The sequence below is a fragment of the Typha angustifolia genome, chromosome 12, assembly GCF_048772165.1.
Source record: "Typha angustifolia cultivar Huaian chromosome 12, ASM4877216v1, whole genome shotgun sequence".
NCBI lineage: Eukaryota > Viridiplantae > Streptophyta > Magnoliopsida > Poales > Typhaceae > Typha > Typha angustifolia.
The window spans coordinates 2,713,030-2,727,071 of record NC_133250.1 but is presented as its reverse complement, the minus strand read 5'-3'; the positions used below and the strand labels follow the sequence as shown (position 1 = coordinate 2,727,071).

The 14,042-nt window shown below is 32.6% G+C and overlaps 1 protein-coding gene across 1 annotated transcript; it reads right to left on the bottom strand.

The window, feature by feature from the left end:
- Nucleotides 1-388: 388 nt before the first annotated feature.
- On the bottom strand, nt 389-3,425 carry LOC140772096 (uncharacterized). The gene is made up of 4 exons (XM_073113990.1): nt 3,159-3,425; nt 2,982-3,059; nt 1,830-1,934; nt 389-639 (listed from the first exon to the last, which is right to left on the bottom strand). Exons 2-4 carry the CDS (start codon nt 3,048-3,050, stop codon nt 598-600), a joined length of 216 nt encoding a protein of 71 aa, XP_072970091.1. The 5' UTR covers nt 3,051-3,059; nt 3,159-3,425; the 3' UTR covers nt 389-597.
- Between the last annotated feature and the right edge of the window lie 10,617 nt (nt 3,426-14,042).

Sequence of the window (14,042 nt, the reverse complement as noted above, 5' to 3'; positions counted from 1 at the left end):
AGTTCGTGAAGCGTGGGCGGTGGAGAGGAGAGCGCTGCCACACGCGATTATCTTCTCGAATGAAAGTGTCCTTGACTTACTTTCTTCTTACAAGTTGAAGCCAATCAGGAGCTGGAAAAATTACACTTTACTTCGCTTCAAAATAATAATAATAATAATAATAATTACACTTTACACCCAATACTTAGACGAATTAAAATCTCCGAAAACACCAGCTTTAATCAAAACTAAAGGATAAACAAAAGATACTCACACTTCTAGAGAAGAGGATATTTTCAACAAAAAAAGAGACAAGATTCTAATGGTATAATCCTATTTTGGGTGCCTATCTGTCAACAGTCATTAACTCGAAATGCTTTTTTTTTCTTTTTTACTCAAATCCAAAATATAATCCTCAAGAAATTATCTGATCACTTTCACAGAAGAGTCTAAAAAATGTCTGGGGGTACACCAAAAACTCGATTGCAAGCCACAAATAAGCTGCAAGGCTCATCAAGACATCAACAGCATTCAGAACAAAGGAAAAAAGAAAAGCATGTTCTGGTGAAGTTCTATCAGATATCAAGATATGACTCATTATGTTGAATCCAGATCCACTTAGTAACCCTTATTCCCACGTATCCGAGCTCTCATATCAACCTGTTACATAGAACAAGTAGTTTAGAATTATGCATTTGGAATAAGAAGATATATTTACACAGAAACGGCTGAAGAACATCGTCTAACTTTCTACTCTTTTCAACTGAATATTTCCAGTTTTCCACAAAAAAGTTGGAATGCCAAAGACAGAAATTACACTGGAAAAGCGATGTAGGTGACTGCTATAATGGGAGAAGGGGAATGCTCTATTACACCTAATTTATTTTGACATTACAAGTCAGCAGCAAAATTGTCATCAGTAATAAGGAATGATCATCGTCATTGGTCTTAGTGGGAAAGAGTGGCCATTGGGTCCCACAAAGAATTGTCATTGTAGAAAGAAATATTTTCACATTCTTCGAGCTACACCAAGCAATTCCAAGAGAGAAGTTCGAGATATATCTCTTCTGATAAGGTACTGCCCATTGTAGAACTCTTAATGAAAACAATTTTCGATAGGGCTGACTGAAATGCAAGTCGAACTCAAAAGGCCAAGTTTACTAGCCTAGAAAGAAATACATCACTAATGTGAATGATATTTCTCGTTTCCAATATAGTGAGATCGGTACATGTCAACTGTTCACAGGTCAAACGTAAGTGAGGTGCAATGAAATACCTATCAATTAGGTTGTAAATGTCTACTGCCTTTGCAGTGTGCAGGGTAATGCATTTTGTCAACTATTCATAAGTGTGCCAGGGACACATAAGAGATTGCATGTCAAGGCATGACTTACATTGTAGGTCAACAAGGTAGGGTTGATCTGCACAGATCCACATCAGAATCTGGATTCTGACCATAGGTAATAAGTTACAAAGTTTGAAATAGGTTGGGTTTGGATTTTAAACATGATCCCCTACCTACTATGCAAAATCAGTTCCCAATATCCTATTACATTATGTAGCATTCTGGTCACCCTGACAAATAGGCAAAATTTTGGGCTCGGAGCCAAATTTACTGAGCCGGTCAATGGTTTATTGGGGTCACTGATTCACCTAAAACAAGGGGAGTCAGGTGTATTTTTCTATTGGAATGTGTGCATTCAAGAATCTTACAGTGGAAGCAAAATAGGAAGTTGGTTGTGGTGTCACCTATCAAAGGAAAGAGGAATTCACTAATTACCATATGCTGATGATAATTGCCAAAAAATATCATGGAGCTATATAAAGCAGTTAAAAGGACAACTACATGCCTGGCCTCTCTTGCAGTTGAAGTACGTTTCTCTCAGGCCAACACATTCGCTAGATATGCAAGGTACCTTCTCTCCTGCACATTCCCTATATGATCTATTCTGAACCTGAATAAACAAGAAAACCACAAGTTAGAAAGTAAAGTACAAGTTCAATTTAATTGTCTGATTATAAGGTAGCTCTTAATGACTTTTTGTCCTTCTCAGTTCGGTCATTTGAACTGAAAAAAAACTATAATTGTTTCCCTTTTATACTGATGCATGAAATCAAATGCATCGAGTTGCCAATAGTATATTATTTCTGTATCATTATTTGCATCTTACAGACTAAGATACATATGAACAGCGACAATGATGGAAACCAGTCCTTTAGGCTTAAAAATTTAGAACAAATTAATGATCTAAAATATTCACCAATTGTATTTGTCGCTCTCATTCTCAATACACAATAACCAGAATTGATTCAAATTTCATGGCAACTTATTTGCCGTAATCACATAACTGCATGATATATATAATATGCAAAACCTGCCGTTGATCTATGAGGAAGCCTATTGTATCTGTGCAACTGTAGTAACTAAAGCTACCATCTTTTACTAACAAAAAAGATCCTTCACCTTTTTCCTGAGCTGAATGATATTTTTGAACAAACAGTATTAAATACCAAGATCATGTGATATTTAAAAAGAAATTGCCCTTAGCCCTCCTTGCAGCAGGCCTTCACACGCGGTCAGGCCCGGCACCACTGGCAACTGCCAAAACCTCGAATAAAAAAGATTAACACAAACTTTTGCATCTCAAAAGACTAGAATGTTCAAAAAAAATATACATCATTGCATTCTAGTTTTTAGTTCTGAAAGGGCCTCAATCTTTGCGCATTCATTCCAAAAGGGATTTAAAGTAGTCTACGGATTACATTTTAAAATATTATTATCAATATTAAATCCAATCTAATGAAGCCGAAAAAGAAACCAAGAAAACTAATTATATCTACGATAACTAATAACTCCTCCGTCTATCTAAATCAACCGCGAATAGATTGAATCATAGGGTTTAAGTATTCCAAACCAAAGAGGTCGTCTTATACCAAACCCAGCAAAGGAAAGAAAACAAAAGGAAGATTGAAGGCGATATAGAGATCGTGGCGAGGAGTACCTTAACGCAGTCGGTCTCGCTGAGGCATTTGACGAGCTCCATAGCCAGGCCCTTGCAAGATTTCGACATCCTTCTCTTCTAGAGAGAGAGAGAGAGATCCGTATTACTTTTTACCCGCTCAAGAAAAAAGTGGATACATACACCCTCGGCGGCGTAGGGATCGTAGTCCCACCGTACCGTACGACTCCGGGTGAAGCCCTCGTCTTACGATTTCGCCGGAGGAGATGACGGTGGATGAATCGAGCAAGACTGAGAGAAGAGAAACAAATCAAGAAACCTACGCGAGTTGATCGAGGAGAAAAATTTGTGTCCGGGATCAAGAGAACGGAGGAGAAGAAGTAATCGGGCAAGAAAGCTAAAGAAATTGATCAAGAGACGATCGAGGCGAGAGAAGTCGGCTTTGGTCTCGATTAAACCAGAGGAGTACCAGAGTCCAGACAAGAGAGGAAGACGAACAGATATGATTATCAGGCGGGCCGGCCCGGGTTCGGGCCTAGCATTTCCGACTAATCGGGCTTAAATATTAATTGACGGCCCGACCCACCAATCACTCGGGCCGGATTCAGACCGGGCTATAATAGTCTAGACGGTCAGGCCGGGTCGGGCCGACCCGTCAGCTAATGAGAGATCGGGCTAGCCGGTCAGGCCGGGCTGGGCCGGGCCAACCCACCAATCATTTGGCCCAACCCATATTTTAGCTATTTTTAAAATATTTTTACAATTAGCTTATTTTTTTTAATATATATATATATATTCCTCTATTTAAAAAATAATAATAAATTAAAAAATTTTAAATGTGTGCTAAAAAAAATTGTAAAACGGTTTAGTACCAAAATTTTAGTTGGTTTTTATTGTAGTAGAACAGGTAAATATTGTTGCAGGCCAAACAGTCGGGCTTTCGGGCTGGGTCGGGCGGGCAAAGGGTTGGCCCGTGCCGCCCATGGGTAGTTCGAGCTCCGGCCGGGCTTAGCCCATTCCAAACCGGGCTGGATCGGGCCGGGCACGAGCGAGCTGAGCCGTTTTATCTAGTCTAAAGACAAATAGTGATGGGAATCGGATAGTGCTAAGTGGGTTCGGGTTATGTCACCTCGACCAACACGATCCAATTAATAATCGAATTATATTTGATAAATACGAATCCGAGTTGATTATTAAACAATTAATATGACATATCCAAAATATTTAATAAATAGATCGTATTAACACGAAACAATAACCTATTTAATAAATGGATCGTGTTAACATGACAAAATAATCTATTTAATAAACAGTTCGTGTTAACATGATATGTTAACAGAACATGATACCTTATTTAACACTACACGATAACACCGATACAAATAACACAACAATATTTAGCCATACATAAATTTCAATATTTATTAATTTATCATATATAAATTGTGTATTATACAAATAAAGTAATATATTTCTAACTCAAAACTCATGGAACATAAAAATTACAATTCAAATGACTCACCATAACACAAATTCATACAATAAAGTTGAAATTTAGAACAAAGTTCTAACTCTTAAATCTAAATCCATACAACAAATTATAGGAACAAAGTTTAGAACAAATGCATATGATAAATTTAGTTCCAACTCTCAAATTTAACAATTTGATGACAATTAGAACAAAGTTTAAAGTTTACAATCCATTATAAATTACAAATAGTTTGAAATAAATATACAACAACATTAAGCTCTCCATTTTATTATCCAAAGACCATGACTTTGTCAAAAAAATAATAATAACATAAATAACTAAGATAGACGATAGAGAGAGACAAAATTGAGGTTTTCTTAATAAACATATAAGATATAAGCAGTGAGAAACATAATATAAAAATTACAATAGAAAATTGAGAAAATATCTATATTATCTCATATTTAAGAATTTGAGAAATTATAATATATCCTAGAAACGACATATAAATATAAAACTCTATTCCCCCATATATTAAAATTTATATAAGTAACTTATTAAATATTTAGAATTATGTATTTGAGCGCTCATCGAATTTTACAGCTTCACTTGCATTGGTCATTAAGTCCAAATTTGTAATATCTTTCGTTAGCTCTTCCAATACTACCAAACTTTCTGTCATAATATAATAAAATGGTTAGCAGACTAAACTTTTGAATAATTATTAAGAAAATAATAAAATATAATTCTCTCTAGTATAAAACAACTAACTTCGAGTACAAATTAAAGCATCCACGGTCTCAAGATTTTAAGCACTTCTATATTAGTTAAAAACATATTCAGAAGCAATTATGGAGATATAAATATTAAATATATCATATGAGAGAAATATCTAGAGACCGAAATTGAAGACTTTTAATAGTTAAGAATATTCAATTTAGAATTCAATCAATTCGACGCTTTACTAGATATAAATCTAATTATGACTTTTGCGATTTAGATTTTTAATAGTTAAGAATATTTAATTTATTCAATCAATTCGTGGCTTTTCTAGATATAATTCTAATTATGACTTTTGTGATTTAGTCACAAACTCAAAAATCTCAAATGAATCAAACTCCTTCACATAAAAATCATTGTAACAAGAAAAATTTGCATATAACACCCCTTTTTTTAATAAAATTATGATTTACATCCTACATCTTCACTATTTACAAATCGAGCTCTATGATTTAGCGAATATATGCAAAAAAACATCTTATATTTTTAATTAATAAATTTCAATTAAGATGGCTCAAATGTCATTGTTAAAGTACATTATACTCTCATGTTTAGATATATCAATTGACTGATTGGAAATATGATCTTTTTCTGCATCAGCTAAATCAGTAGGTAGAACAATTATGCATAAGTATTATACTAAATAAAGTGCATAGATATGAAGTGCCAATTATTATGGAGGTTTAAAATTTCATATCACGCAATATGCTAGTGAGTCTTTGTCTATAGTAGATTTCAACTGACGTGGGTTGAGAAACATGCACGAAGTAAGCTCATGAGTGTTTGGTCCATGATGAGTGGGTCACCAATATAAGGCATGAGCAAGATATATGCATACTAAATTACTAACTATGGAAGATTAGGTTCCAAGAGTTTTTCTTTTATTAATTTCATTTTTTGCTAATAACCTACTGAATAGCAAAGATGATTGGTATTAATACATGTAAGCATTACTCTCTTTAGGGCTTGAGGATATGACCTTATGTTATATAGGCAATGTTGTAGAAGAGCTTATCCGTCATCTAGTTCTGCTTTTGCAATCTCATAGATTTCATTTATTTGATGTCATAAATGTAAACCTTTAGGATCTTTCTTGTAAATTCTCGATCTCTAAGAGACGTATAATTTTAAGTTGGGGCTAATAAATCTATAAACTGCTATCTTTAGGCTGAACTTAATGTTGTTGGCTTGATTACTGATTTTCCTACCTAATACTAGATTAATTCAATGAATATTTGTATTGTTCTTGCAATCCATTTGATAGTTGTTTCACTACTTATACTATGACACCTTCACACCTGCTTATGAAGCATTTCTTGTTAATCTTGTTGTAAAATTTATTTTATTTAAACTACAAATTTTTGTTACTTTAGTAATATAAATCGTAGGTGGTGAAAAATTTGTTTTAATATCAATTAGAAGACCTCACCGACCGGTGGCATATGGAGTGGTTTATAGTAAAAATCTCTCAACATTGGTTGGAGGGGAAAGACTTAAACAAAAATTTCAAGAAGTTTATATAGAAGTAATTCTTACACGAAATGAGCCCTTAGTAAGATGTCATAGCAATATCAGGTCAAAATGTCACTACAAAAATAATAACTTGGCCTTCTTACTTGGTATACATTAAGTATAGGCTTATTGTATTTTTTTTTACTTAATCTATGAATTTTATTTTACTTTTTCAGGTCAAATTACGATGAAGGTGAAATACAATAGCGATACCTCAAATGTTGGATGTGTTTGGTGTTTTATCTTCAATATTAAGGATTTTAAAATGTCATAGAACTACTTTATTTTGATATAATCATATTTTGATGATTGTATATCTAAATGAATAATTTTAAGTATGACATAATATTAATCTTTTTGAATAGTTGTTAATGTGTATACTCCATAGACAATTTTGTATTTTTCTTTAGAAAGTCAATATAGATATTATTTGTGAACTTTTGTTTATACAGTTGTTTTTATTATATATAATTTTGTTCATATGTAGTAGAAAATAGTACTATGTTTGATTACACTATCACATGATATTTAAATTTAACATAATTATAGTGCTCATAAAGTTTAAATAAATAATAAAATTAAATTATTTAGTTTTACCGGTATTTTTGCAAATGCCACTAAAACTTAGATAGCCAAATATCTTCACTGGTATTTATGTAATTGCCGCTACCTGTTTACCAGCATTTCAAAAAATGTCACTAATTAATGGAGGTTTTTATCGGCGTTTGATAAAATGTCATGAATTACATCTTCACCGGCATTTAGAATGCCACTATATTTAATAATAATTGACAAAATGCCACTAAATGTTACAGCATATACTGGCATTTTATGCCATTGTTTACAACTCTTAGCATATATACATGCCACTAAGTATTATAAAAATGTTGGCGTTGCACAACACTAACACGACTATAAACAACAGTTTCAGAAATGCCGGTGTTGATCTATAGTGGCATTTTGTGACTATCAGTATAGCCCGTATTTTTTGTAGTGGGAAGATAATATTTTTTGGATAAATTAGAAATTTTCAGATGTAGGGGCGAAACTCTTTTCTTATAAAAAAGAGATGTTTAGGACATTTAAAATCATCTTTCACACTTATTAGAAAACCCTAAAAGAGCCTCCTTTGAGGAGAAAGAATAGAAAAGATCCACTTCATATGCTATGGTTTATTTAAGAAGAGGGAATTCTTGCCAAAGAACTTGGGGAGCTAAAATGTGCATTGTCACCCCCACCAATGCAAGGAAAGAAGAGGACATTTATAGCTCAAAATTTGAACCAGTTAGAAGGCTCCATTGGAGATGACTAGTTAACTACAAAAGGAGTTCTAGCAAAAATTCTTCAAGAAAAAGGCTCAAGCTCCCGTGTGTGATCTACACATCACTGTGTTCAGTATGAGTAGGGCTATGAATAGCTTGTATTCAAGTGATAAATCTCAGTAGTGATTTGTTTGGATAGGTCCATGATTTTTGACCTTGTGTGATAGAGGGGTTTTCAGTAAATTATTGTATTTGCATTTTGGAATTATTTTGCTGGTCTTAGTTATTTTACTTTTATTATTATTACTTAAAGACTTAACATGCTAGATTGCTAATTTTTCTCGTATTCTTGTTGAGTATTTCTTTTTCACCTTGAGAACTAATAATCTGTTTGTATAAGTAGGAGCAACCAGCTAGAAATCTAGAATAGCACGAATAGCATTAGTTGTGCCACTCTCTCCGTTAAGTGAAGATACAAGACTAGTATAGTTAAGACTGACTTGAGCTCATCAACTCTCACATACTGGACTGTGAGAGGGGATATTGGAATAAGTCACCCTATGATTAATCACCTCCATTGATTCGAAAGAGAGAAATCTACTATCTTGCTATTTGTGTCATTTTGACTATTTTAGCTTTATTGCTTTTATAATTGCATTAGCTTTTTCTTTTGTCTTTGTCAGCTCAAGCACTTTGTGATAATTTTTTTAATATTATCTTTGTGCTTTTACTATTATTTGTGTTAGAGATTTTTCAAAATAGGGTCTGTAATGATTTGACCATCAGTTAAGTCAAGTCGAGTTAAGTTTTGAATTTTAAATAAATCATATAATATGGATCCAATCCACTTGGATTTTTACTCTTAGAAATAGGAGTGGGTCATGTGTAAATTATTATCTATCTTGGAATAATTATTTGAGTTACGTTATTTTATTATCTCGTATTTATCTTTTAACATAACCGTTAAATCGTATTTATCTTATTAGGAGTATATCGTAGTCATAGAACTTTTTGAGCTTCTAAACCCTAGCCACCATCTTTCTCCAGCAGCCACCCTACTTTACGACCGTCTACCACCACCATTGGTCGTCCGCCACTCCCCAACAACCGTCGCAACGTCGAATATTTATCGTTTTACCCCATTATGACTCTGCTCCACTCCTTTATTTATATCTTTTAATCTTGACTTTCAATTTAGGTGAAACTAAATTCATTAGAACCCTAACTCATGAGGCTACCACCACCTAAATTTTTATAATTTATCACTTCCAGAACGGTTCAAATCTAGTTCGTAACAAGGTTATTATTCTATTAAACCTTCAATTTTGAATGGCTAGAATTACTCTTATTGGAAAGTAAAGATAAGGGCTTTCCTCAAATCCATAGATAAGAGAGCTTAGTATTCGATCATCCATAAGTACTTTTCTCTCAGTGTAACCAGTAATGATGAGGTCTTCAAAGACAAACCATTAGACTGATGGGACATGACCGATTACATTGATTACGATAACTTGGGTTGGAATAGTAAAGCACTAAATTTCTTATTCGATGATGTAACATAAGATGAGTTCTATAAAATTTGCACTTATGAGGTTGTGAAAGATACTTAGGATATTATTGAGACTACTCATGAGGGTACAGTCATGGTGAAGCTCTCAAAACTTCAAATGTTAGCTAACATGAATGAGAATGATATCATTAATGAATATTATACCAAGTTGAGCAATATTATTAACTCTTCTTTTAATTTTAATAAACAAAATGGTGAGAAAAATACTTATAGATCTCTCTTAGAGAGATTTTAGGCTACAGTTATAGCCATTGAAGAGAACTAAGATATTAATTCTTTTCGCGTAAACAACTCGTATGAAATTTACAAACCTCTGAGTCAATCATGAATTTTTTGGAAAAAAAGAAAACTTGACATGTCTCTTTCATCCATAAGAAATATGACACTTTTAATGATGATTTTCTTGATGATGACGAAGTTGATCTAGATTTTATGACTCGGTTTGCTCAAAATTTATGAAGATTTTTGAAAACATTTACAAGCAAATTCTTTTGCTCAAAAAGAGAAAAAAGCATTGAAAAGAGAAAGATCTCTTTTGAACCCTCCACTGTCTATAATTTAAAAGGCACTAAGCATAGGAGCAAATCCTCAGGGAGAGAGGTTCCCTGTCTATAATTTAAAAGGCACTAAGCATAGGAGCAAATCCTTAGGGAGAAAGGTTCGTTGTTATTAGTGCTAAGACTCCGAGGAGGAAGAGTCTAAATTTGAACATAAGAAATATGTTATTTTCGTTATGTTCTTAAAAATCTACTAACTCTTTTTATGAGATGTTCAGGAAAGACGAAAACAAGAGCTTAAATGATGAAGAGGATGAATTAGATCTTCAAGGCACCTTTTACAACCATCACAAAGAATTGTATAAGCTGAAAAAGGTCAATGTCAAGCTTGAAGAAAGGACTGAACGTCAGACGTAAGAAAAAGATTAATCTAAAATAAGCAACATGATGTTTCCAAAGAGCTAAGCAAACTCAGAGAAGAAAATCTTCAACTTCACAAACTGTTAAATGTTTCTTATTCTTCTATAAATACTTTTAAAAAATTATTTTACTAGATAAAATTAGATTTCTAGAAGCTAAAGAACAAAATAGATTGAAAGATAGTTTGCTTGAGCATGTTAGGCTATTAAATTTTAAATTGCATCATGTTAAATCTACATTTAAAAAAAAATTAGGGTCTATGAATTGAATTAACACTTAGAATCACAAAAAAGAAGAAAAAAGGGTTAAAATATACCGACCAAGCATCACGTTTCTTCTCTAACATTGCAGACTAATGAATAAAAAACGCTTTTATTTTTTATAGCTTCAAGTAACCCTAGCACTTCTTATTCTACAAAAATGTTAAACCTTGTATAAAAAAGTGTAATGTGGTTGATATGACATCTAGGACCATGCCTAAGGAGAGATCATATTCCTATAAGTTATAAGTTATCAAAATAAACAAGCAGCTCTAGCGCGGCTTGAATTAAGTATAGCTAAGCATGAGCAATTAATTTAGGCTCGCTAAACTCAGATTAATTATATATATATATAATTTAGAACCATTAGGATCTAATGGCTCATGTCTCTCTCTAAACAAACAAAACCCCTAAAGCCCACAAACATCTAGCCAAGTCGACTTAAATCTTAAATTCCCTTTCCCAAATTTCTTAATTTCTACACTAAGTTCAATTGAAACCAATAATTTCAAAACTTGATGTATAGTATGATCACTGGTGTGTATCATGGAGAATTTTCTTCGTTAAGGAATATTAGAGTTTGATAGAACAAGAGATTCTTGCAGTTGAACCAATTGAAAAACAAAGGAAAGCGATTGAAAATGCCAAATAAAAGATTTGAAGGCTAAAAATGTATCTACTATAAGCAATTGATCAGTTTTGAAGACCATTTTGAACAAAGATACAACAAAGAGTATTTGAGACTCCTTGAAGCAAAAGTACTAAAATTTGATTATGTCGTGTGCTCTATCGAGGAGTCTAATAATCTAGACAACTTATTCATATATGAGCTACGAAACAGTCTTTTGGTGCATGAACAACATATGAATAACCATGTTTTAAAAAAACAAGCTTTGAAGGTTTCCTATGAAGATCAATTAAGAAAACGAGATCGTGGCAGATTTAGAGGAAGAGAAAGAGGTAGACAAAGCTTTGATAAGTTTTTCGTTGAGTGCTATAACTACCACAAAATGAGATATTTTAACATGAATATCCAAACAATGAAATAGAGAAAGCACATTTTACTAAAGTCAGTAGAGATATGTTGCTAATGACTTGTGAGGATGTTAAAGAAGATACCAAAAAAGAATTATAGTATCTTAACTCATCATATGTATGGTAAGGAGTTTTTCAGCAAGTTAGATGAAAGCTGCAAGTGTTAAATATTTTTTGTGAAGTTAGGAGACAACTTAAACATGGTTGTAATAAGAAAAGGCAACATATAGATGCTGGTGAATAGAATTATATAGATTACCACTAAGATGTTCTATGTCTCTGAATTGAAGAATAATCTATTTAGTGTTGGACAGCTACAAGAAAAGGGACTTATAATTCTCATACAACTTGAAAAGTATAAGATTTATTACGTGAAAGAGGTTTAATTCTAGTGGCTATAATGTCCTCAAATAGAATGTTCATCTTGCTTTCTAAGGTACAACCAAAAGAAGAGATTCATTTAAGGATTAAATACATTTCATCATCATCTACTTATAATGAAAATTGTTTTACTTTTATGTACTTTAAAAATCTCAAACAAATTCTTATACTTATGCCTAAAGTGGAATTATTAGTTTTTCTGTCAAAAAACTAAGCGTGTGCAAATAACATCCAAAACAAATTGGAGAGCTGAATTCCCTCCTTATATATATATATAATTTTTTTGGATAAAAATGTCATCTCCCTCTTATATAAGTCATTCTCTTTAAAAAAAAAAGTCATTTATTATTATTTTTTTCTCATTTTCTTCTAGCTAGCTCTTACTTTCTCATTCATACATAGCCTCTTTTCAACCATCATTTTTTAATACTATGCTACTATGGGCAAAGAGCTCTTGTGAAGATAACTTAAACATATAGTAACATAGGGAAAAGGTTTCTAGGTTGTGCCAACTATATAGCAAATATAATTAAACTCAAATTTTTATGAACTTTAGTAGTTATACCATATCTAATAAGATAATTTATAGGACAACAATACAAATTATAGCTGTTTTGGTCATTTGGCAACATGATCTAAAAAAATCGAGCCTAGCAAACATGAGAGGGTATTTTGCTCATTGATGGTATTCAATTAAATTTGATAGAAAAACTAACGAGTTTATTTTAATTATAAGTATATAAACTAGTTTGAAACTTTTTTTAAGTACAGAATAATATATCAAATCCTTTGTTATATTCTTTTACAGAGATCAAACTCAACTTTGGCATTACATATATATAGACATTTAAGCTTCAATGGTTTGAAAATTCTCCTACAAAAGAAATGGTGAATGGACTGCCACAACTTAAAAGCTCCTTCGAAGTTGTGTGAAGACTCCTTATAAACTGATAACAACGAAGAGATTCCTTTCCAAAGGGGACCAAATGGAGAGCTTCTCACATTTTACAATTGGTTCATGCTGGCATTTGTGGACCAATTAACCCCACTGCAAACAGCAAGAAAAGGTACCTGATAACTTTTCTTTGATGATTTTAGTCACAAAACTTGAGTTCATTTTCTAGTAGAGAAGTAATAAGCTTTTGTCATCTTCAAAGGTTACAGGAGTCATGTTGTGAAAGAAACTAGTTCATAATCCAATAGTTCTTGGATTCAAGCTTATTAAAGATGCAATTGAAGTGAGGATAGGCAATAGTTTCTATAAGCAAATTGTGGGAAGTGTTAGCCCTCTGTACACAAATTCTCAATACAAATTCACTATGCTCAAATACTTTAATATCAATTTTATTCACATCAAATATAATTATTACTTTTTATACTATTAAAATTAAATAATAAAATAATTTATACTAGTATTAGATTTCTTCTTCAATAACTATTTTACAACAAGTCTTATTCCACAAGTGAGCAAGGCTTTGTATACTTGACTGCTATTCCACTAAGCCTCATCAGCAGATTCATGGACTGCCCTCCTATAGAATTTCATTTACAAGCAAGCAAAGAGATGAAGTAGGGAACTGATTGCCTACATAGGAAAAGTACTTCTCCATAGAAAATAAACTCAAGTTTTGACCCTATTCAAATAAATTTCTCTCCTATCAAGCAATTTGACCAAAAAATCATATATAAAAGGGGGAGAGGGGAGTGAGGTGAGAAATTTGCTTGTATGATCATCTAAACTCAAAGCCCTGGTTACCTTAAGTTGAAAAACAAAGGGAAGATGCTTAATTGATTTTATGGGAAAGGCCCTGATTTGCAAAAACTGAATTGGAAGGTGCATACTACAGATTTCTAAATTAGAGGTTATGTGTAATTCCTTGATTTAAGAGAGAAAAAGTATCAATTTAGAGATTGT